At 37.5% G+C, this 21702-nt stretch overlaps 1 protein-coding gene across 2 annotated transcripts; it reads left to right on the top strand.

Annotated features, from left to right (window-relative positions):
- The first annotated feature begins 1275 nt into the window (after positions 1–1275).
- sh2d3a (SH2 domain containing 3A) lies at positions 1276–20989 on the top strand. 2 transcript variants are annotated; one of them, XM_028018169.1, is made up of 20 exons: positions 1276–1446; positions 1653–1753; positions 1881–1998; positions 4665–4694; positions 4771–4832; positions 5976–6109; positions 11340–11379; positions 11496–11612; positions 13682–13825; positions 14654–14946; positions 15287–15372; positions 15857–15976; positions 16047–16204; positions 16279–16479; positions 17572–17733; positions 18484–18599; positions 18844–19015; positions 19092–19203; positions 19878–20063; positions 20402–20989. In XM_028018169.1, exons 2-20 carry the CDS (start codon positions 1664–1666, stop codon positions 20590–20592), a joined length of 2532 nt encoding a protein of 843 aa, XP_027873970.1. In that variant the 5' UTR covers positions 1276–1446; positions 1653–1663; the 3' UTR covers positions 20593–20989. The 2 variants fall into 2 exon arrangements, with proteins under 2 accessions (XP_027873970.1, XP_027873971.1); XM_028018170.1 differs by lacking the exons at positions 1276–1446; positions 1653–1753; positions 1881–1998; ... (1 more) ...; positions 4771–4832; positions 5976–6109 and adding an exon at positions 7423–8552.
- The last annotated feature ends 713 nt before the right edge of the window (positions 20990–21702 follow it).

Below are 21702 nucleotides of genomic sequence, written 5' to 3'. Positions count from 1 at the left end.
TCTTGTTGCTGTGTGGTGACATTGCAGGAAAAAGGCTCTACATGCCACAGACCTTGACTGAGCAGCAAAGTTTTATTAGAATAATGCAGCCCAAGTCAGTATGACCGAATTGTGAGGAAATCTTGGCCCAATCATAAGGAAATGCTCCTGATCTCTGGGCAGTGTCACATACACATGTTCCCCAAAGTAAACAAATCACCACATGTATACATTTCACTTTCACGTCTTCTTTCGGGTCCTGGCTTCGGATTGTCTGCTTATACATCTGGAGACCATATATTAGACTTATTTTTCAAGCTTAGTGTCTTTTGACCCTTGACCTGACTTCATTCCCAAATCCTCCAGAAAGTTCTCCTGTGTGGTCAGACACTACATAGGTTTCTTTAGTCCAGTTATTCTTTAGTGCTTGTATTTTGCCTGTTCCCCTGAGTTCTCTCCCTCGCTTCCCTGTGCCACTTTCTCTCTCCCCCTCCTGAGTCTGCCTTCACTCCCTCCACTCAAACCTATGATCAATTGGCTCACCAGCCCAAGTCTTTTGTTCCTACACTCAACCTCCCCAGTATTTAGACACTTCATTGCTAGTCACTACTTGCCGGATCGTTATGTCTACTCCCGTGCTTCCTATTCTCCCATTTGAGTTCTGCTCTGGCTCCAGTGATTTTTGTACTTCTTGTTTTTTTTTTTCATTTTTCATTAAATACCTTAAAATAAACCATGGTCCCAGCTCTGGTCTGCTTTTTGGTTCAATCACAAACCCACACTTCATGACAGTTTTATGTTTGTATAGTCTCGTCTGTTAATCTAGCTGCCTTTCATAGTCTAAAACCAATAGTGTAGTTCTCTAAGGAGTGTGCACAACTGTCTGCCCTGTATCTCTCTGGCTCAGAGATGAACTGGGGTCCCATCCAAGGTATGTACTTGCCTATTGACTGTTAGAGAAATGGTATGTCCAATTTAAACACTAGATGTCCCTCTTACACAGCTCAGTTGCACATACAGACATACCATCTTTAACTGTCTGTTTCCACTGACTTGAATAAAGACAGGTTGGAGGACACACCAGTGTGCACACATACCTATCTCTGACCTGACATGCTGCTTGTTTTTCTCCTCTTCCTGACATGCTTATACCTGCTCTCTCCACCTCCTGGGAGCTTATTCTAATCCTTGCATGGTGATTTGCTGATCTCTTTGGGGTGCTGGGTGCCCGCTGTACAATCTGATTGGCCTCTAAGTGACCCTGCAGGTTTGAGGGGGGAGCGGGCCTCCACTGTAACCACAAAGAGAAAATAACACTGACTGTATGACAGGGATGAATTGGAAGGGAGCAGTTGGAAAAGAAAACAGAAAGAAAATATCAGAAGGAAGTAAGATGAATAAGGAGGGGCACATGTAAAGATTGCTAAACAAAAAAGCTAAGAGTGCCACTGTGAATCCTGCAAATAGGTAGGTGCTGAATTCTCTTACTACTGAAAGCCAAACAGTACAAGACCTATTCCTCATGTGTCTGGTAGAATACTTTCTGAAAGTACGATGATGCCACAATAATTCTTCATTTGTCTTTCTTAGGCACTTTTTTTGTTCAGAGACATGTACAGGCATATGTGTGTTAGCATTTGCTTTCGTGTGTCAACAGTTTCCTTTCTCCTCAGTTCGTTCAGACATGAATAATCGTTCTATCACCTGGTGGCTGAGACAGATTGGTCTGCCCCAGTACAGCAAGACGCTGGAGAATGAATATTATGGTCTGGAGGTATGTGAAGGCTCAAAAGGCATCTGTTTGTGCTTGCTGGGATGTACATTTTTCTTTCTTCTGTGTTGAAATCCTCACTTCAATCCGGTGTAATCCCCTGCTGGCTCTCACTGTTGTTACTCTGCAGGGTTTGCTGTATGTAACGGATGGAGAGCTGAGGGATGCTGGTATAGAGGATGCAACACACAGAGAGACAATCCTCACTCAGCTTTCAAGAGATCGACAGAGGCTGGACCCACTTTCTGGTCAGACACAAAGAACACACACAGTGTGATATGTACACAGTCATGCAGGGAAAAAAATTAAAAAGGTTTTCTTACTTGAAATCTATTTTTGTAACTAAAGCTAAATTATTCATAATTTGAAACACAGCTAGTTGCAAATTGTTATAGTGTTAGTGGTAGATTACAGTGGCAACAAATGACCCATTTCTGTGTGGATCAGAACAAAGTTTTCAGCAACACCCATCACTAAACTTACAAAATGGCGAACAGCTTAATTAATGGTCATAATTAACTTTCAATTCATGAATCATAATCAATCACACAATCTTTATTAGAATTATTGGGAGTTTCAAATTGCTGACTTTTCTGACTTTCCGTTTCAGCTAGTTGTGCTGCAGTACAAATGATAGCCCATAATTAAAAGACACAATGATTCTGTTTGTGCTTTCTTTATATGTCATTCTCTATTATATTTCTAAAACTCTAAATTTGCCATGTTCTTTGCATTTTTAAAGATGCTGTTAAGTTACTGTAATTGTCGAGCTAGTGATTACAGAACACACTTAGTATTGGTTTGCTTGATGTAATATTACAGCTCATATGATGCTAAAACAAATCATATCCAACAAATAATAATAATAAAAAAATCTAACTCCTACAGTTCAGATACTAAAAATGAAATATTTTTGTTTTTCAAAATTAAGTCTCTGTTGCCAAAGACTGCTTCTATGTTCGGTCACATTAAAATCAGACAGTTTAAAGCTTTGGGGGGTTCAGTCAGTGTGAGAGACCAAGATAAAATAGCATGTTGTGAATTTAAAGGAATATAAGCATTACTCTGATGCTTCTAAGTTAAACACAGTGTAAACAACTGCCTTTATAAATGCTGTAATTAATAAATAGTGGATGTGTTTATATTACTCTCAGTATCCAGCTGTTTCGTGAAGGACTTTAAGGCTTCTTATAGAACAAAGAGCATCATAACAACTAAGAAACACAATGGACAGCACAGGAAAGATTTTCACAGGATAAGTTCAAAGTACAGTAAGGCTAATAAAATATCCTATGTTTCGAACAACTTGCAGAGTTTTTGAAAAGAAGTGTAAGGCAAATTAAAATCTACAAATACAGACAATAAACCAAAGTCCACAACAAATACAATTGGTAATTGCAGACTTTAGAATTCCTGTATACAGAGCCTCTAGATTCTGATTTTAAGTTTATTTCTAATGAAGAATGGGGGCAAAAAAATCTATTTCTACATGTGCAAAGCTGGTAGACATCCATGCAAAATAACTTGCTGTGTTGGTTTTTATTTCTTAAGAGATATAAAAGCCTGAATCTTTTCATTTCACAATATAGTACTACTCTTTTCTTGTTTTACTTCATGGCAAAATCTAAATCAAAACATCTTGACCTTTGTAGGTGTATAATTCTAAATTCTCTATAAAGCAAGAGTGTCTGCAGTGCTGATGCACTTATCACAGCACTGCCTAAAGAGAAGACCACGTTGGCTCAATTAGAGGTGCCACACACACATTTGCTCATCAAGATGTTTATTAGCAGACAGACCAGATGGAGGAGCAGCAGGTGTGGAGGTTTGTACAGAAGATTTGTCAAAGACTTAATAGCCGTCCACAGTTTGTTTTTCAACTTGCGCTGAAATTCCATCCCTTTCAAAATCAGTCACTTTCTCAGCTTTTCATTATTTTGCCAAAGTAAATAGCGCTTTAAAAGAAAAAGCACACACTGTCATGTTATGAAAGGGAGCATCTCAAATTAGTTACTTGTTTTAAGGTGATGCTGTTTTAAAACTAAAGTTGGCAAGCTGCTGGGCGGTAGCACAACTGACAGCTGCCTTTAATATTCTGTACAATAAGCATTTGGCAACTAATACCACCTTTAGCTAACATTTAGTCCATATTTTCATTAGGTAACCCAAATAAATACACATTACAGATGACATGTTTGTTCATATAGTCAATGAATACACTTTACAGTTATAATAGCAGTAGAAATAGTGGTTATTTTCCCCTTGCAAATAAAAGCAATATGATCATGTTACAACATTTTATCTGTCATTCTTGCACTACTTATGTGAAATGGAAATCTCTTACTAGCTCATGTTTAAATCAGAAGCTTAAAGACAGTAATTGACAGCTTTCTCTAAATAAGCTACCAGTTCAAGGCGTTCTCCAATAAATTGAGAGAGACCTTTTTAGTTTGCAACATAGTAAAACAAAACCAAAAGTAAACACAAGATGCATGAATACACCTTCTTTTTCAAGGATACCAATGCCTGCTTTCATTGCAATTTTAATTGACCACAACTGAAAATTATTTATCAGGCTGCTTGTATTCTTGAGAATTTGAAAGCTTGATTTAGTCCTCAGGTGTAAAACTTTTTTCTGTACTTTTTTACTTGAAGACAGTCAGTCGTTACTAAAATTGTTTATGATGTGCATGACAAGCTGGTTTATCAGGCCATCTTGTCTGGTATTTCGATGTTTCCTTCAAAAAATCGAATCCCTCAAGGTAAACGTATCAAACAATTTAATGGCAGAAATTTATATAACATATATCCTCTACATCCAAATTGAATTTGTAGGTGAAAAACAGATTAAACATCCACTTTGGCTCAGTACGAACATACTGTTAACATGGTGTTTCCTTCTCTTATCTCACAGGTTCATTTCTACCACACAGATATGACTGTGGTATGCATCTTCTCTTCTAAGAAATGTGTGTGTCTGGCCCAGGAACTCAAACCTTAATGGCATTTCTCCTTGTCAGATGATCAGGTTGTGAAACACAAAGTCAGTCGACAATATTCCCTGGGATCATCATCGGACCTGGTGAGGCCTTCAGTAAACCCAAAGTTAATATTTACTGTATTGTTTATATCAATCAATACATAGATAAATCAATCAATAAAAAGATTGTAATTTATATTACTTGCATAATAACATAAATCATCAATTGATGTAAACATTTTTCTCAGTTTAAATCTTTCTAATGGGGCCACAGAAAGTTCGCAACAAATGTCAACGTCAACCCAAATAATTCATATACACAGGAAATCAGAGCAAAGTAGTCACTGACTGAAGTTGTGTGGAAACAGCTGGAATGACACTGGGAATATTAAAAACAAGAACAAAAAGAAACAAGGAAGAGAAAGAAGGGCATGATGGTGGTGCAGGGGGAAACTGCGACCCATCTATAGAGTCCTCAGCCCTGATGCAGCCGTCACAGGTTCAAGTCCCAGCCTGTTGATTTTGGCCACATGTCTTCCCTCTCTCACAACATACTTTCCTGTTAATTCACCCTCAAATAAAGGCCACTTTAGACAAATTTCTTTAAAAGAAAGTCTGGAAATCTGAACTCTGTCAGTATTTGGAAAACATTCCAGTTTATGTGCAGATCAATATCAAGTGGTTTTACATTAGCTGATGGCCTTTGGAAAGTTTTTTAAATACCAAAGAATAAGAAAGCTTTATGAATGATGCAAGTTTGGGTTTCCATCCAAGGGAATTGTTCATAAGACATATCTAAGGAAACTTGAATTGTTTTTTTTTTTTTTTAAGTAAATGTTACATTCATTCTTGAATCAAATTGAAAAACAACAGAAAGAACTGGAGATAAGAAGGAATAAACAGCACTTCAATATTTGAAGTGCTCAAATAAATTTATTGTAGCTCAGGTGGGTTAAAATCCCACCTGAGCTACAAATGTGACTTTAATTACTGTTTATTTCCTGTACTATTCCTCTTCATCTCAAAAAACTTAACTGATGGACTAATTTCTATTTTAGGCAGCCTGCCTGTTACCTGGGTTGTTGCAGACATCTGGTGGAAATTTTATGTCAGTTGCCCCATTGGGGATATTTAAATAAAAAAACCTTTACATGGTATTTTTATTATTAAAAATGTTGAATAAGTAATAAAAAAACAATAGTACACAATGAATCTTCATCTTGCAACTGTTTGCTGTGGAACCAGCCAAAGGATCTGTTTCGTCAGCGCGTTCTTCCCCGCCTCCATCGCACTGACAAGAAACACCGTTTGTCGGCCTCCTGCTCGCAGCTCCGCCCTCTAGATGAGGACAATGCTCTCAGTCAAGAGGGCAAACACAGGTAAGCTTACACCTGCTGTTTGTCTGTCAGAAGCAGGAACATGACTGCGGCTTTAGGGCAGGGGTTTTGCAATTCCAGTCCTTGAGGGCCAGTACCCTGCAACTTTTACATATGCACCTGCTTCAACACACCTGTAAAATAATTAATTCATTAGCAGGGCTCTGGAGAACTTCACTGCATACTGAGGAGGTGATTCAGACATTTAATGCAGGCAAATCTAAAAGTTAAAGGACACTTTAGGAAGCAGCCCACTCACATCAGGATAATAATTAACATGTTTGTCATAAAACCTCTGAGACTTTGTAATCATAAAACTAACCATCTACTGAAAATCTGAAAAGCCTATGAAGAACTGCTCCGTTTGTGAAACATTAAGTATGATTTAATCATCAAAGATAACTGCATTTTTATGAGTCATGCTATGAATTAACCATCTTAATCTCAAGATTATTTAAAAGCATTTTGATTGCATTTGACTGTCTTTGATGTTTGCTTTAAAGTTCAGGCTATTATAAACCGGAAACTAAAGTAATTAAATCTGCCATTGGCTTTCTAGTTCGAACAAACAAATAAATAAAAGCAGTTTCAACAAAGCAAAGTAAAAAGCCTTCAGTCATCAAACTGCTGCTTAAAAATTTCAAAAGCATCTTTTAATTGTTGGGTGATTGAATGGGACACATTTTCTCCAAAAGATATTATTTAAAACACTGGTTAATATTAGCAAAGCACAATGAAAATATTTGAAACCACAGATATAATATTTATTCTTTCTCTGACCCTCTATAAAAAAAAATTGATGTGGAATTGATCTACAAATGTTACTCTTTTATTTGACATTGGCAGCTATTTAATTCAATTTTGTCCAGTTCTTAATCATTTCTATTCCAACTATTCCACGGTGGCCTTGAGATGCAAACCACTTCAGCAAATTGAAAAACACAACAACATTAACAAAGCGCAATTAAAAAGGACAAAAAACACAACAACAAATTGACCTCAGGGCCACAGTGCATCTGTGTTCAGTGTGTATAAAAATGTTATATATTTCAAGTAGAGGAAAACAAAGTGACCACCACCAGCAGGCGAAGTGTTTTGCTCAAGGACTCAATGACAGAGGCAGAATAGAACCAGCGACCCACCGATTGCGGGATGAACTCCTTTCACCGTTGCCACCATCATCCCAGTTATGATATTAAAAGTCCAATATGGCATTATTTTGTACTTCTTATCAATATACAAAATGCTGAGAAATTAATAATTATCAGTTCATAGTTGCTAATATGTTCTCACAGTTCAACGTAACATTTTCTTTATATCCTTTCAGTGTCAAGAGTAAAAGAGTAATAGAGCAGAAGGTCGAGCTGAAAACCAAGTTCTGAAGGAGAAGATGGCTAACTTAAGTTAGAACCCAGACTGTCCAATCTTTTACCAACATGGCAATGGTGGCAGAAGTTCACCCTGTAATCAGTGGGTTTCCTGGGGCAAGACACTTCACCCACCTTACCTGTGTTGGTGGTCAGAAGGGCCAATGGCGTGATATGGCCTGTCAGTCTGTCCCAGGGCAGCTGTGGCTACAATCCAGTAGCTATCATCACCCTATGAATGAGAATGACTGATTTTGTTGTAAAACGTCTTTGAGGGTCCTGAAAAGTGTTATACAAGTCTGACTTCACTTCATTTTCAGTTTGCTTGTAAGATGTTCATATTAACACCCATGCAGTGCAATTGCTTATGCTAATTAGTGCAAAACACGAAATTTACTGAAATTGTACGACTACATGTCATATTTAAAAATAAGCCTTGAGTAATCAAGGAATAAAAAGCTCAGGACAACGTTGTAGCAAGATTATCCACCTAGCTTAGTAAAATGAGTCATTGTGTTGGTTGAGACACCAGCATCAAATACAAACATATTGGCAAATCGGAACAGCAAACATAAATCCCTTTTATTTGTAGGCACCTTTCAAGGCCCCCATGCCACCTTACATAGCCAAGTGTAAGCAACATTGGTGAGGAATGACTTTGAAGCCCTCTAACTGTTTCGGACCGTGTAGAGTGGCGTGTGTGCTGGTAAAAGTAGGTCATTTAAGTTGAGGGAGAAAATCAGATGAGAAACACCGTAATACAGCTGCTCTCCTAAAAACAGACAGGAAGGCAAGGTAGTCCTGCTAAATGAGACCAGGTGATGTGTAGGTATCTCAGGAATGCCTGACGCAGGAGGAGGAGGAGGAGGAGAGAGGAAGGAGAGCTCGGCACAACTTGTGGTAACTTGTCGACTCTGGGCAGGAAGGACAGTATCAGGGGCTCAGGGAGGAGCCAGAGGAGAGAAAAGACAGAACATTACATGCAACCCCAGCTGTTGTTTGGTTGCTGTTGGTGTTAGCGTGGAGCACAAGCCGCGAAAACATGCCCGAGGGGAGGGAGTTGTGAGGCGGTCTTACAGGTAGGAACCACCGCTTTGGTCAGCCGCAGCCTGACACGGTATCATTTTCAGCAAATGTACCCAGTTTGTTCTTGGAGGGCTTGAGGAACATATAGAGCTTCAGACAAAAGCTGCTGTTTACGTTGCTCCTGCTGTATAGCTTAGTCCAAAAAAAGTCAGTATGCTGTTACTATGTGTTTACTTCCTGTAACTTCCCCAGGTTTTCCATTAAATAGTTTACCTGTTGCGCAATTCTACGGATACTCTTCAGGTATTTAAATGTATTTGGAGCTTGATTGCGTTTTTTTTGTTTGTTTTTTTTTTACATTTTTTAAAAATGTTTTTTATCAAAGATACAACACAGGTGGTCATTATAGATGCTGCAATCAGTGACTTCACATTAGATTTCACAACGTGGTTTCTCAGCACATTTAAAAGGTGTTGGTAGTGGCGGTTCCACCGTGGCCAACGCCCCTTAAAACTTGGTTGCCCCATAAAAATATTAAAACTTTGATCACATGGACTTTGTATATACTTGAAGCTATGTTTTTAAAAAAATAACTGAAACACTCAGCCAAATAAAGAAACATAAACAGACCATATTATTCTAATTAAAGTCTAATGCTTTATTTTGTAGCATGTTTTATGTTTTCTTCTATGGAAGATTAGGAGTAACACAATTATTGAAAATATCATTAAATATTTAAGTTTGCCACTAAGTAAGTATATATATATAACAACATTAATAAATACACTAATAAATAATTTCATATGTTGTGAAACTATACATTTTAAATAAATGCCATAAAATAATTAAATCTGCCTTTTAAAATAATTAATTCAAAAAATATATTGTCATTTAATGATATATTTAGCCCTGCGACAGACTGGCGACCTGTCCAGGGTGAACCCCGCCTCCCGCCTGGAACGTAGCTGGAGATAGGCACCGGCACCCCTCCCGACCCCATTAGGGACAAAGGGTGACCAGAAAATGGATGGATGGATGGATGGATGATATATTTAAGTATTTGTTAGTTATTTAATGATGTTTAATTTTATGGTACATTTATTAGTTGGAAATTCACATGGCTGTATTTCATGATGTATTTAATTTTGTTACTCTCAGACCTCTGTGCTCTGTGATGTTTACAAGGCACAACAAATACAGAACCTTGGAGTCAGAGAAAAAGTATGATTCTCAAACATTTCACAATTGATCAGGTTTCAGACATACGCTGTTTTACTGAGCTTTCATGAGATTGGTGAGCATAAAGTTGACCATAATTGGCCAATTATGGCCAAAAATAATGACACAATTTTCAGAATTTTTTTTACTTTTAACTCATAAATATGCTTTGATGTTAAATATCCTATTGTTCTTCTACCTGCATGTTCAGTGTTTGTGTTTTGCTGGAAGGGGAACCTTTATCTTGGTCTTTTGCAGTCTCAAATAGTTTTACTTTTCCAAGATTGCCACAACTTGCAATAATTTATCCAACTAGCGGGAATATTGAAACATGTAACTGCAGGTATTCAGAGTTATTTTCTGTTTCCCAGAGTGAGGTCCAATTTTGGAGGGCACTCCAGTCAGAATTTTCCACATCTGAGTACAACTTCAATGCAGTATTATTTTCAACTGTTACATTTTTTTCATAGTCGTCTCATGTTATGTTTTATTGTAATTTTTTAATGTGCTTTTTAATTTTTACTCATTTGCCTGACTAATTCAGACTAAGATCTGAATTTGTTAGTATAATCAAATCAAGAATAATAAATAAAATGTTAGATGTTTAACAACATTGGCTATAAAGTAAGGCATACACATTTGTTAGAAAACGTAAAAGTTAACAGGGATATTGTTGTTGCTAATTTGTCAAGAGGATTTTCAATGGTTGGAGGGTCTGTGCAGGGATCTGCTTTTGCTGTTGACAGTAAAGCAGGAGTGTAAACCTAGTGAAGGCTGATGACTTTAAAACCTGTTAGGTTAACAACTACTGAGGCTTTCTTTATATGACAATATAATAGTGAGTCGTAATGCAGTGGAGACTTATTTCTTGTGAAATAAGAATAATTGTGTGTTTTGCTACTAATTATATTGTAAAGCTTTTAGAGACAATTTGATGGTAAATCTTTGAATTTTGTACTGTCCATGTTTTCCACTCTGCCTGGGATATGAAGTGACCTAATCCACTTCCAACTTAACAGTCTGTTTCCAAGTCCCAAGGCAGGAAATCAACAGGATTGGTTCTGTTTTACTCTGTGACTTTGGGCTAGCTACTGTTAGCGATGTATTTCTCTGCAATTCTTTTCCAGTGTCACTGAATCAATGAGAAAAAAATAAATAAAAGAGGAGCAAATAAATGGTTTATTGTTGACATTTCACAATGTTTGTGACAACCATTTTGGATTTTAAGGGCAATGTTAATTAGGAACCTCTAACTTTCCAGTTTAGACTTTACTTTTTTTTACAGTACAAATGAAACGCACCCAAAGGTTGAATAATTTCATTCATTAGCTGAATTTAGTTTTTTTCAAAGGGTATGCTCATGTTTTCCATTTTTAGTTTGTAGTTGTCTCTTTGTTATCTGATGTAAAGTTGAGGTGGAAGTGTTTACAGTGGGAGGAAGGTGAAAACTCAAGGGAGGAAGGAAGGACAAAAATGAGGCATGCTGTTAGTCTGTTGGTTTTTCTGGTACTAATGACACATCCAGACCTCGGTCTTCTGTCCTTGGCTAGTAGGAAAATGCAGCACCATAATCTTTGGCCTGTACAGTAAACCTGCATCCCTTCCGCTTTTGTTTGTTTCAGCAAGAGGAAGAGTATCAGCTCATACTTCAGCCACCTGAAGGTAAGAACAGAACCTCTCTGTGTCTCTGCCCTTTTCCCTCCTCCCTACATATTGGTCTTCAAAGACACTTTATACAAAAGTGGATAGGCAGATATAATTTTAATTATGTTTTCTAGATGTTTGGTGGTCGGAAAGAGATGGACATTCTGAAGAAGGAGCTTGAAGAGGAGCTGAAGCTGAGCACTGAGGATCTGAGAAGCCATGCCTGGTACCACGGATCGCTGAGACGAGAGGTGCACATACCCTAATATATTTGCTGCACACACACACAAATAAAACATTATGCTGTTAGTTTAATAACATCAATTATCACAACCACAAATTTTCAATTAATCTGTGATATGGGTCTGCAACCAGATCTACCTAAGTATTTTATCAAGTATCAAATTATTATTGACAGTTCTGAACATCCTCCTTATGAAACTGGTATACAACAACAGTCTTCAGTCAGAGGCTTCACAGTAACACTGACCTCTACAGGAGATCCTTCCTTTCCATAGCCATCAGCATTTGCATACATGTTTTTGAAGAAAATTGCACAATGAGTTAAAACAACATTTAACTCATAAATCTCTGAGTAATAAATTATTTTGGAATACAGGAAATAAAGGAAGTTTCTCCTTTTTTAAAAATTTGTTAATTGCAAATACAAACTTATTTAATTTTGATTTTATAGTAGACCAGCATTAAACATTCATAAATTGAGGTGGAAAGAAAATTATTTATTTATACAAACACAATTTGATTGATTGATTGATTGAAAGAAAATGATGCAGCTCTGCATATCTGGAGACTGAAAATGTGTCCATTTCCATTTTAGTTTTTAGGGATGAGCAATATGGACGAGAAAGTTTATCACAGTATTTTGTGATACTCATGTGATAAAAATAAGTGATAATAAAATCTATTGCAGTCATTTTGACAAAACGATAAATATGTACATATACAACAAACATAATTGAAATGCAATTTATGCATTTATTCACTAGCATTATTCAGCACACCTTTGTGTTTTTGAAAAATAAACCCAATGATGCAGTGATTTTCTAGAAAAACTACAGTATTTCTCTTACTTCCTGAGACTTCTGCTGTCAGTTGGTTGAGTGCTGCTGAGTGGTTGGGGTTACGTTACATCCTGTAACACAGCTCTGTGGGGCTTTTCTCAGGCTGCATTATCTTTGAATTCACAAATACTAAAGTGATGTAATCACAAGCAGATATATTGCCTAGTGCTCATACAAACAGGATGCCATATGAAGAGTTTTGCTTTAATTCAGTCATTCAGGCTTTTGTTGTAGTCTTAGTGATTTAAACATTAAGTCCGTCTTACTGAAGTTAATGCTCATTAAGACAAACATGCAACTTGTTCATTATAAGACGAAGTTGACTTATTAACCTAAATGTACAAGCAAAGTTTAATGGCAGTTATTTTTAGGTGAGTTATCATAAAGGCTGTAAAGTCTCCATCATCATCAAGCCGAATATCCTGTTGGCATATAAAGTGAGAAGCCATTATACTTCTATTAGGAGACAATTATTGCATTTTAAATATATAATAATAGTCCTTTGCAATGTTGTGTACAAGCAACACTATTTTGATGTTATTCATGTGATGCTGTATTCAGTAGAAGCTGATAAGACAATGTAATATAAAGCAAATGCATCAAAACATAATGGGCATGAATTTGTCAAAACTTGTTTTATAAAGGTGTTCACATGGTAGTATTATATTTTGATGCTTTGTGTTACTGGTCTTTATCATTGCTCCTGTTTTAGACTGAACTATTACAGTGTTGATTTACTGGAGTTAAGCTTGAGTACAGGGTCTAAAATGGTAAACTAAATTTCTGCTCTGTTGTGCCTGGTGGTTAATTAGCATCTTTCTTAAATAATGTGTGTTCTAGCATCAGCACAAATGTAATTCCATACAGACCCATACAATAAATTAGAATACCATTAAAAAGCCTGCTTATTTTAGGAACTTTATCACAAAGTGAAATATATTATATAGACTGATTACATGCAGGCGGATGTTTGAAATACTTGATTTGTCATTTATGATGATTTTCCACTTACATATCCAATGATATACAAGTGGAGTAAAACTGGATATTTAAATTTTGAATATTACATCAGACCAATAAAAAAACTATTTTTAAAAACAGAAATGTGAGCTTAATATGAATTATGTTTAATACTTGCTTAAGGATATTTCTTTCAGAAACTACTTTTAATCTGATAAATGAGACTCATTTGGGATTATATTCTAATTTATTAAATATGACTGCTGCGTTTCCTCCAGGCTGCAGAGTCTCTGTTCGAGAGGGACGAGGATTTCCTGGTCCGAGACTCATCCTCCACTCCTGGAGATTACGTTCTAAGCTGTTTCTGGAAGAATGGTCTGCACCACTTTAAGATCATAAAAGTAGTTCTTCGGCCTAAGAAGGTGTGTGTATGTCCTGCTACCATTTACATATCCACATGATTTATGGTTTTACAGTAAATGTTTCTGTACAGGTTTTATATTTTTCACTGTTTCCTTATTACTGGCTGGACTAAAAGCTCATGTAAACATGCCACTGGTTCAATGGATTTTCTTGTTTTTGTTTTTTTTTTTCTTTATTTATGGTGGATTTGTAATAATAACACTAAATATTAATCAAATAAAAATGACATTAATGTTTGCAATCATCATATTTGCTTTATAATTTTTTTATTATTAGTCATGATTGTAAATGCATGTACATGTACATGTATGGAGATCACTTGAAATATTTTCTAAAAATACTGTTGCTATGCCACCAATAATTAAGAACCCAATAAGAGACCAAAAATATGAAACAACTGTTTTGTTTCTGAATCAGGATTTCTTTACAGAATTGTTGCATTTTGTTATCCAGGGTGACATAATGACTTGATATGGATGTTATTAGTTAGAAATGATGGTTATAATCATAACCATCACAGAAAAAGGAAACAAAACACTCTGAAACTCCTCAAGTCAAACCCAGAAAGTGACTCCCTTCTCTCTGCTTGTCAATAATTTCTGCCTCCATCCACTCAGAACGAACCTCTCTGCAGCTATTGATTGACGGTGATTTCACATAATATATTGAGAAATGCATAATTTTTGAAGTGCTGTGCTTCAAAATAGATTTGAGAAATTTTAATACTGTGTTCTGGTACGGATTGAGAACAGCTGCTGGGTTTCCACCCGTTTGGGCTCTTTCTGCTTCAAAGTACTGTGCTGATACACAAGTCTTCCCTGTGACAGGGTTACTCCCGGGAGCTGTTCCAGTTTGAGGAAGATCGCTTCGACAACGTTCCCGCTCTGATCCGATTTTACGTGGGCGGAAACCGACCCATCTCAAAGACTTCAGGGGCCATCATCTCCCACCCGATCAATCGGACCCTTCCTCTGCGTGTGATCAGTGAGGGTCACATGGAGCTTAAAAACAGCAGCAGCACCATAGGCAGAGCAAGAGAAAACCAAGGTGGGAGCAGCAAAAGGCGCAGCCTGAGCTACTCCCAACAGGACACGCTGCAGGTCATCAATCCACTGCTAAGGTTCGGGACGAGGTCTATGAGTGTGTTACTGTACTAAATATTACATACCATAGTACATGCAGTACTGTCAAAAGGTGCAAAGCATATCTCCTATGTTTATATCTTGCTTCCAAGGAGTCAGACTTTCAATAATGTGACTGTTTACTTCTTTTAGTTTGATCAATGTTTCTACCACACTCCTCAGTATCCTGTCAAAGTCCTGTTGAAGGACTAAATTAAAGATGAGTTGGAAAAGAAGGTTTGGCATCTTGTTAGCAACATAATAAACTAAGAGTGGTTGAAAACCTTTGCACTGAATTGCGATGTTGAAGTAACAAACTCCATACTGTATGTGTGACAGGAGTGGAAGCCAGCCTGCCAACTTGGAAAATGTTGGACGAAGGCCTTCACTTCAGTCTGCACAGTCTGACAGCAATCTGCGAACTGGTACACCGTCATGTTTTTTTTTTTGTTTTTTTTAAACTCATCATCAAATGTAGTGTAGAACTGGCCACTACATTTGAAGCATTGTGGTGCTGCAAAAAAAACCCCTGAAAAAAACCCCAGCATAATTAATAACTGGCCTACAAGACGAGCACAACATTTCCTCCACGGGCTGAACCACCGGCCCACTAACGCACCGGCCACCTGAAGAACACATACAGACTTTATTAGCACAGACACGGAGCCACCCACCGGTGGCAACTTACATTATACTGGGGGAAGTCTGAAGATGTCATAATTTTCTCAGATTGTTTAAATACAGTAACCTTAATTTAACTAGTAGTAACAAATTCATTATTTAGCATTTAGTGGTGGGAAATAATTTCAGGTTTAGCCTGATTTAATGCCAGATGGTAAAAAAACATGCATTTTTCTACAACATATGTAAATACTGTACCTGGTTTCAATAGTTTATGTTCTCATTCAGGTGCTCCAGAGACGATCCCACCAGACGACACAGACTCCGACCCAATTTCTCCTGTGTTTCGCACAGGCAGCGAACCCCTGCTGAGCCCAAGACCACATCACACGCGCCCCTCCCATCCAGGTACTAATAAACTATTTTCCCCAGGAAAATATAGTGAACCCACATGAAGCACACTTGTCTCTGCCTCCAGGTGGTGGTGCAACGTTGCGAGGTTCAGATGGGCAGCTGCATCCCAGAGCTCCTCCCAAACCCCTCAGAGTCTCCACTGTCTTCTCCAACGCCTCACCTGTTCCTTCCACAGACCCAGATGAAGACCCCTCATCGTACTACAGTGAGCTCATCATACGGGTAAAAATAATAAACTATTTTATTTCTAGCAGTAAGTCCTCCACAGAGAGTATAAGGCCTGTTGTTGTGTTCAGGTCCCTCAGTCTCAGAGGAAGGGCCATGTGGACCGGCTGCGTGCGGAGGAGAAGTGGCAGAGCCGAGCTCGCCTCACAGAGACTTCCTTTGGGTTCTTGGAGGCCCAGAACAACGGCCTGTCCTCACAGCTGCTGTTTCAGAAAGAGCTCCAGAGGAAAGCAGCAGAGGAAGAGAGAGACTGGCATTTTGAACGACCGCATGTTTGTATAAATAACATTCAGTTTACTGTTAGGAATATTTATATTTGCAGCTGATTTGAGTAGATGTACTTATGGACTATACTAGCAATTATTATTATTATTATCAATAATCTATACAGTTCTCCCAGAAAGTATTCACCCCGCTTCACTTTGTATATCTCTTCATATAGTGTTACATCACATGGTTGCTTTAAGGCAGCCTTAAACACAATTTTCCTTAGTGAAAATGAAATATTTTTTCTCTAGAAACTATTGTTTTTATTGTCAAATGTTGGGTAATCCAGTCTTTCATAAGAATTTACACTCATACCTTAATATTTTGTTGTAGCAGCTTTGGTAGTAATCACTGCCAGATGTATATCTCTACAAGATTGACGTTTGGGCATTTTCTTCTCCTTCCGTCAAGTCACAATAGATGAACACCATCAGTAAACTATTGAGGTCTTTTCTGAGATGATCGGTTAGACTGATTCTGGCCTCTGGCTCTGGTTTTGCCCCTCAAAGTCTGCTCCTGAATTCACTCCTTTGTTATTTTGGTTTTCCGTGTCAAAGGAAAGCCATGACAAAGAATAAATCAGATTATTTTTGCTGTGCTCTACCCAGCCTTTCTGTTATCTGCTGAAGTCTTGCTCTCCCTCGCTCTCACAGCCTCACATCCCCAAAAGCATGAGAGACAGTTCTTTAATTTCATTTTATACACTTCATTCTGAAAATAACAAACTTTTTCTCTGAATTGCAGCATCCACACTCAAGAGTGTTGTTGTTAGCACAATCTGGTAGAGCTTAGGTATGATCAAAAGAAGGGAATTTATTTTAGTTTCTAACTGCTTTGGGTCTTTTGAACCAGAGATTACTGGTCAGTTCGGATCAGGTTGAAAATTGTCCGATTCCAGTCAAAACCACTGCCTGGTACACTTCAACTTTCTACCTGCTTATGTTAAATGAAAAAGATCAGTATTAAAGTTGGTGCAGTCAAAATTAATAAATTCATTTCAAGTTTTGACTTCAATTTTGGAACTTTTAGCTCTTCAATGATTACCATAAGTTCAGACCAAAGGTGTGACAGTTGTCCTGTTACTGACTGTGCTGCAGATCGAGACGTCGTCCTGTTTCCAGTTGGACCAGTTCACCTCGCTGCTCTTGCCGGATCACAACAGGCCTTTGGAGTCGAATGTTTTGCTCGCTGTCAAAGAGCTCTTCAGCCGATCAGACACCAAAACTCTTGCTCTGCACATGCTCAGTGTTGACTGTCAGGTAGGAACTTACATTATGCGATGGCAGCTGCAAACATTTCAAAACCTTGTATTATGTTTACTTTATGTTCATTTAATGAAAATATGTTTGTCCATTTTAATCTTATATCAACTAAATATTTGACAACTTCTATCTTATTTACCAGCATTTACAGTCAGAAGTTAAAAGGAACCACCAAATATACTTCATTTTTAATTAGTTTGCACTCATTTTAACAAATTCATCTGAATTCCTTGACTGCAACAGGTTGACCAGGAAATAACTAATTGTGATTATTAAGAAATAATTTATCTACTTTAATTATTTGGGGTTTCTACATCATCTGACAAAGTTTGGAAAAGTATATTGTTTATTATTATTATTTATTTATTTTAGTCTTTAAAACTCTGCTGCTTTGGCTCTTTTGAAATTTAACCTTTTTTCCCTAGGATTCTCACTTCATTTGTCATTCACATGTGGTTTAAATATTAAATAAACTAAAAACTATTTTAATGTAATCATACATGCATTCTACATGATTGTAGCTATCAAACTGTGCAGCAAAGTTCAGTTAGCTATTCTAATTGGTTTGAAAGGTTTTCCATCTTGCACATACTTGTCGCTATCATGTCTCTATTGTGATTACTGAATTACAAGCTCCTGTACAGCAAACACCTGTAAAATGTTCAAAATGTATTTAAAATGAATCAGCTACACAAATGAAGTCATGTTGTCCTCATTTAGAACTTAATGTGAAAACCTTTAATGCAGGTAGCACGCATTGTTGGTGTGACTGATGAGCAGAAGAGGATTATGGGAGTGAATTCGGGACTGGAGCTTGTTACTCTGCCACATGGACATCAGTTACGGCAGGACTTGCTGGAAAGGTAATTAGCAGTGATGCGTTTGGTTCTTTAAAACGGAAAATTAGCCGACCCAGACAACTTCTTGGTTAGCTTCCAAATGTTTATGGTCACAATTTTTTTTAAAAACGCTGTTTATATTCTTTTCAATTGCTCTGTGAATTATACCATGAAATCAAGTTGCACTGAAGTCTGTTTTAGTAGTTTGATGCATCTAGTTCTAGTATCCTGACAACCTCCTGCACTTAATTTCTATTCTTTTCTGTAGGCATCATCTGATTACCCTTGGCGTGGCAGTAGACATACTGGGCTGCACGGGGACGGTGAACCAGAGAGCAACGGTTCTGCACAAAGTAATCCTGTTGGCTCAAGCCCTGAAAGAACATGTGTACAACCTTTTCTCCTTCTCAGCTGTTATGAAGGCTCTGGAGATGACTCAGGTAGTGCAACTTGGCAAGAGGCTTAAAATCCTTCAAATTTTCTTTCACTCATCTTTGTTTGTGCTCTCGTGTCCAGATCGTGCGGCTGGAGATGACATGGCGAGCGCTCAGGAGGAACCACACAGAGTGTGCAGTTTTGTATGAGAAGAAACTCAGACCGTTCATGAACTCATTGAATGAAGGAAATAGTGAGTGTTTTGATTGTCTGATTGTCACGTCTGCATGTTCGGCATTAACAATAGTCACCATACTTTTACCAACGCAGCAATTATCTTGCTATAGTTATCCACTTTCAGGACAAAAACATTGGTATTGGCTAAAATCAGAATCGGCGGGTCAGGCTTCCTAATGGTCGGTAATCAGTGATCATTACCGATCATTAGTTATTGATTGGTTGAGTAAGTTTAAAACTCAAACAAACTATTTCTTGAGTAAGTTTAAAGCTACCAAACCAAATACTTTAGAGCGTCTGAGGAACTCTGAATGCAGCATGGTTTGAAGTTGAAGTGGGAATGCAATCAATAAGTGGTTTTCTTCTATTCACTGCCATTCTTTAAACTCACATAATTAGATATTTTTAAACTTAGATGGCCACCAAGTTACCTTAGACAACAAAATATCTATTGTCAAGCTCCAAGTAGTTTGAAAATGTCATGTTGTTTAATAACTGAGGTCAACATACAACGTAATAAGGTAATGTAATTGACCTGTTAAGTGTATGATTTGACTGAATTTACTTTCTTGTGGTCCTTGATGTGAGTTGTTAATAGGCATTATGTTAACGAACTGAATTGAGTAAAATAAATACAACTGTAACCCATTTCTTTAGCTGGTGACTGATGGGGTTCATGTTCGTCTGCAGATTCTGTAGTCCAGGGTCCCATTGCTGTGCCACACCTGGTTCCTCTTCTCATGCTGATGCAAGGAGAGGACCCAGTGGAAAACAATGAGCGGGGCTGCCAGGTGCTGTACGATGTCCTCCAATCAGCTCGCAGCGCTGCGTTACACTCCCAGGTTTACCAGAAGAATGCGCAGACTCTGCTCACAGGTTCGCCTTCATGACATTAGTATGAGAGCTGATTAATTTAAAAACTGAAACAGAAAGTAAATGTAGAGGGTTTATGGTGAGAACAGACGATGCTGCTGCTCAGGTAACGTCTCTCAGCACCCCTTCAAATAAACGCAGGCTGAATCTTTAAGCTTTAGTCGTTAGGCTGCAAGAGTTTTGAGACTCATAGGAAAATTGCTCATCACAACTGTCTTATGCTACATATCAATCTGTTTAAATATGGTTATTGATTAGGGCCTTTTCAGGGTAGGATCAACATGTTGCATGCTCAAAAAGTGAGTTCTGATCTCATGTCTGCTGCACCTCTTCACCAGCAGACTGGACTCCAGTCCCGGAACTGCTGGAGACTTTCCGGACAGAGTTCGCCCTGCGGTTGTTCTGGGGGCAGCAGGGGGCGGCCGCAGACAAAAAGGAGAGATACGAGAAGTTTGACAAGATTCTTTGTGTTCTCTCTGATAAACTGGAACCTGTGGAGGTCTCTCCACAACAACCGGGCACTTTAACCTGAACCAGTTACTGCACAAGTAAACTGGACTTCCTCATCAGTGGAACACATCAGTGACCCTCGATGCGTTCAGAAGTGGAGAATATTGCAGCGGCGAGATGTTAACTGACAGAGATGAAGGACTCTGTAAAGTTTCAGATGACTACTTAATTTTATCTAGAGTTTATCTATGAGCAGACTCTCACTGTGAAAAGACTTTGAGTATTTTTTTCATTAACAGGAAATCTGAATAAGATTTATCAAAAACATTTTTATTACTTTAGGTTTTAATTTAGCAACTTTTTCCTGCTGAGCTGTTGGTTCTGTTCACCCTTGAATGATTGTTTTATGGGACTTTATTGTAAATAATGTTTTTCATTTCAGGATTCACAATTCAATAAAATGCTTTACTTTAAAGTAATAGTTCTTTTAACTGCTTCTGAAAAGACAGAAAAGACATACTGTATGTTTGTCACTTGATACAAGGGGCACTTGTTTAAAGGTTGTGTAATGTTTGTTAAATATTACATAAAAACACAACAAAGGCAACAGATGATTAAACATGATATGACTCAATAAGAAGGAAATCTCTTCATAGTTCAAGTCAGGAGATGAATCTTAAATCCCTCATTTCCTCCATTTGGAATGGTTTACATGCAGATGCAACTTATTTATTGCACATTGGGCAACACAGTCGATATGGATTTCCAGTTATTTTTTGATGACTTGCTTCGTTTTTTGAAAAAGAACTTTTGTTTACTCCCAAATGTTTCAGTCTTAAAACATAAATAGATCAACAACTGATTAAGAAATTTACATTTTTCTTTATTTTAATCTTTTTTAAGTCTTTACTTTTAAAATAAAGCATTTAGGTTCTAAAATAGTAAAGAAATAACATTTTAGACATCTGAGTTTATACAATATAGGTAAATGTGAAGTAAAAAACTTACATTTGAGGTATTCTGGAAGTTGAGAGTTACTCTTGGACTTTCAGCTACATTGACTTGCAAAAGTACTTTTAAACCTTAAACGTTTTCCATAATGTGTCACGTCACAGGCATAAACTTTAGTGCTTATTCTGGGAATTCTGTGTGATTGTCAAACACAGTGGATTATTGTGAAGTGAATAATAAA

This window comes from Xiphophorus couchianus, chromosome 5, assembly GCF_001444195.1.
Source record: "Xiphophorus couchianus chromosome 5, X_couchianus-1.0, whole genome shotgun sequence".
Classification (NCBI taxonomy): Eukaryota; Metazoa; Chordata; class Actinopteri; order Cyprinodontiformes; family Poeciliidae; genus Xiphophorus; species Xiphophorus couchianus.
The sequence above is the reverse complement of the archived record's forward strand: the minus strand, read 5'-3'. Positions and strand labels throughout refer to the sequence as shown.

Excerpts from the sequence above, each read along its gene's own strand:
- sh2d3a (XM_028018169.1), top strand. The coding sequence starts at position 1,664 with ATGAATAATCGTTCTATCACCTGGTGGCTGAGACAGATTGGTCTGCCC. Across the intron at positions 15,373-15,856 it reads TGACAGCAATCTGCGAACTG|GTGCTCCAGAGACGATCCCA; the intron begins GTACACCGTCAT and ends GTTCTCATTCAG. Across the intron at positions 19,204-19,877 it reads CTCATTGAATGAAGGAAATA|ATTCTGTAGTCCAGGGTCCC; the intron begins GTGAGTGTTTTG and ends GTTCGTCTGCAG.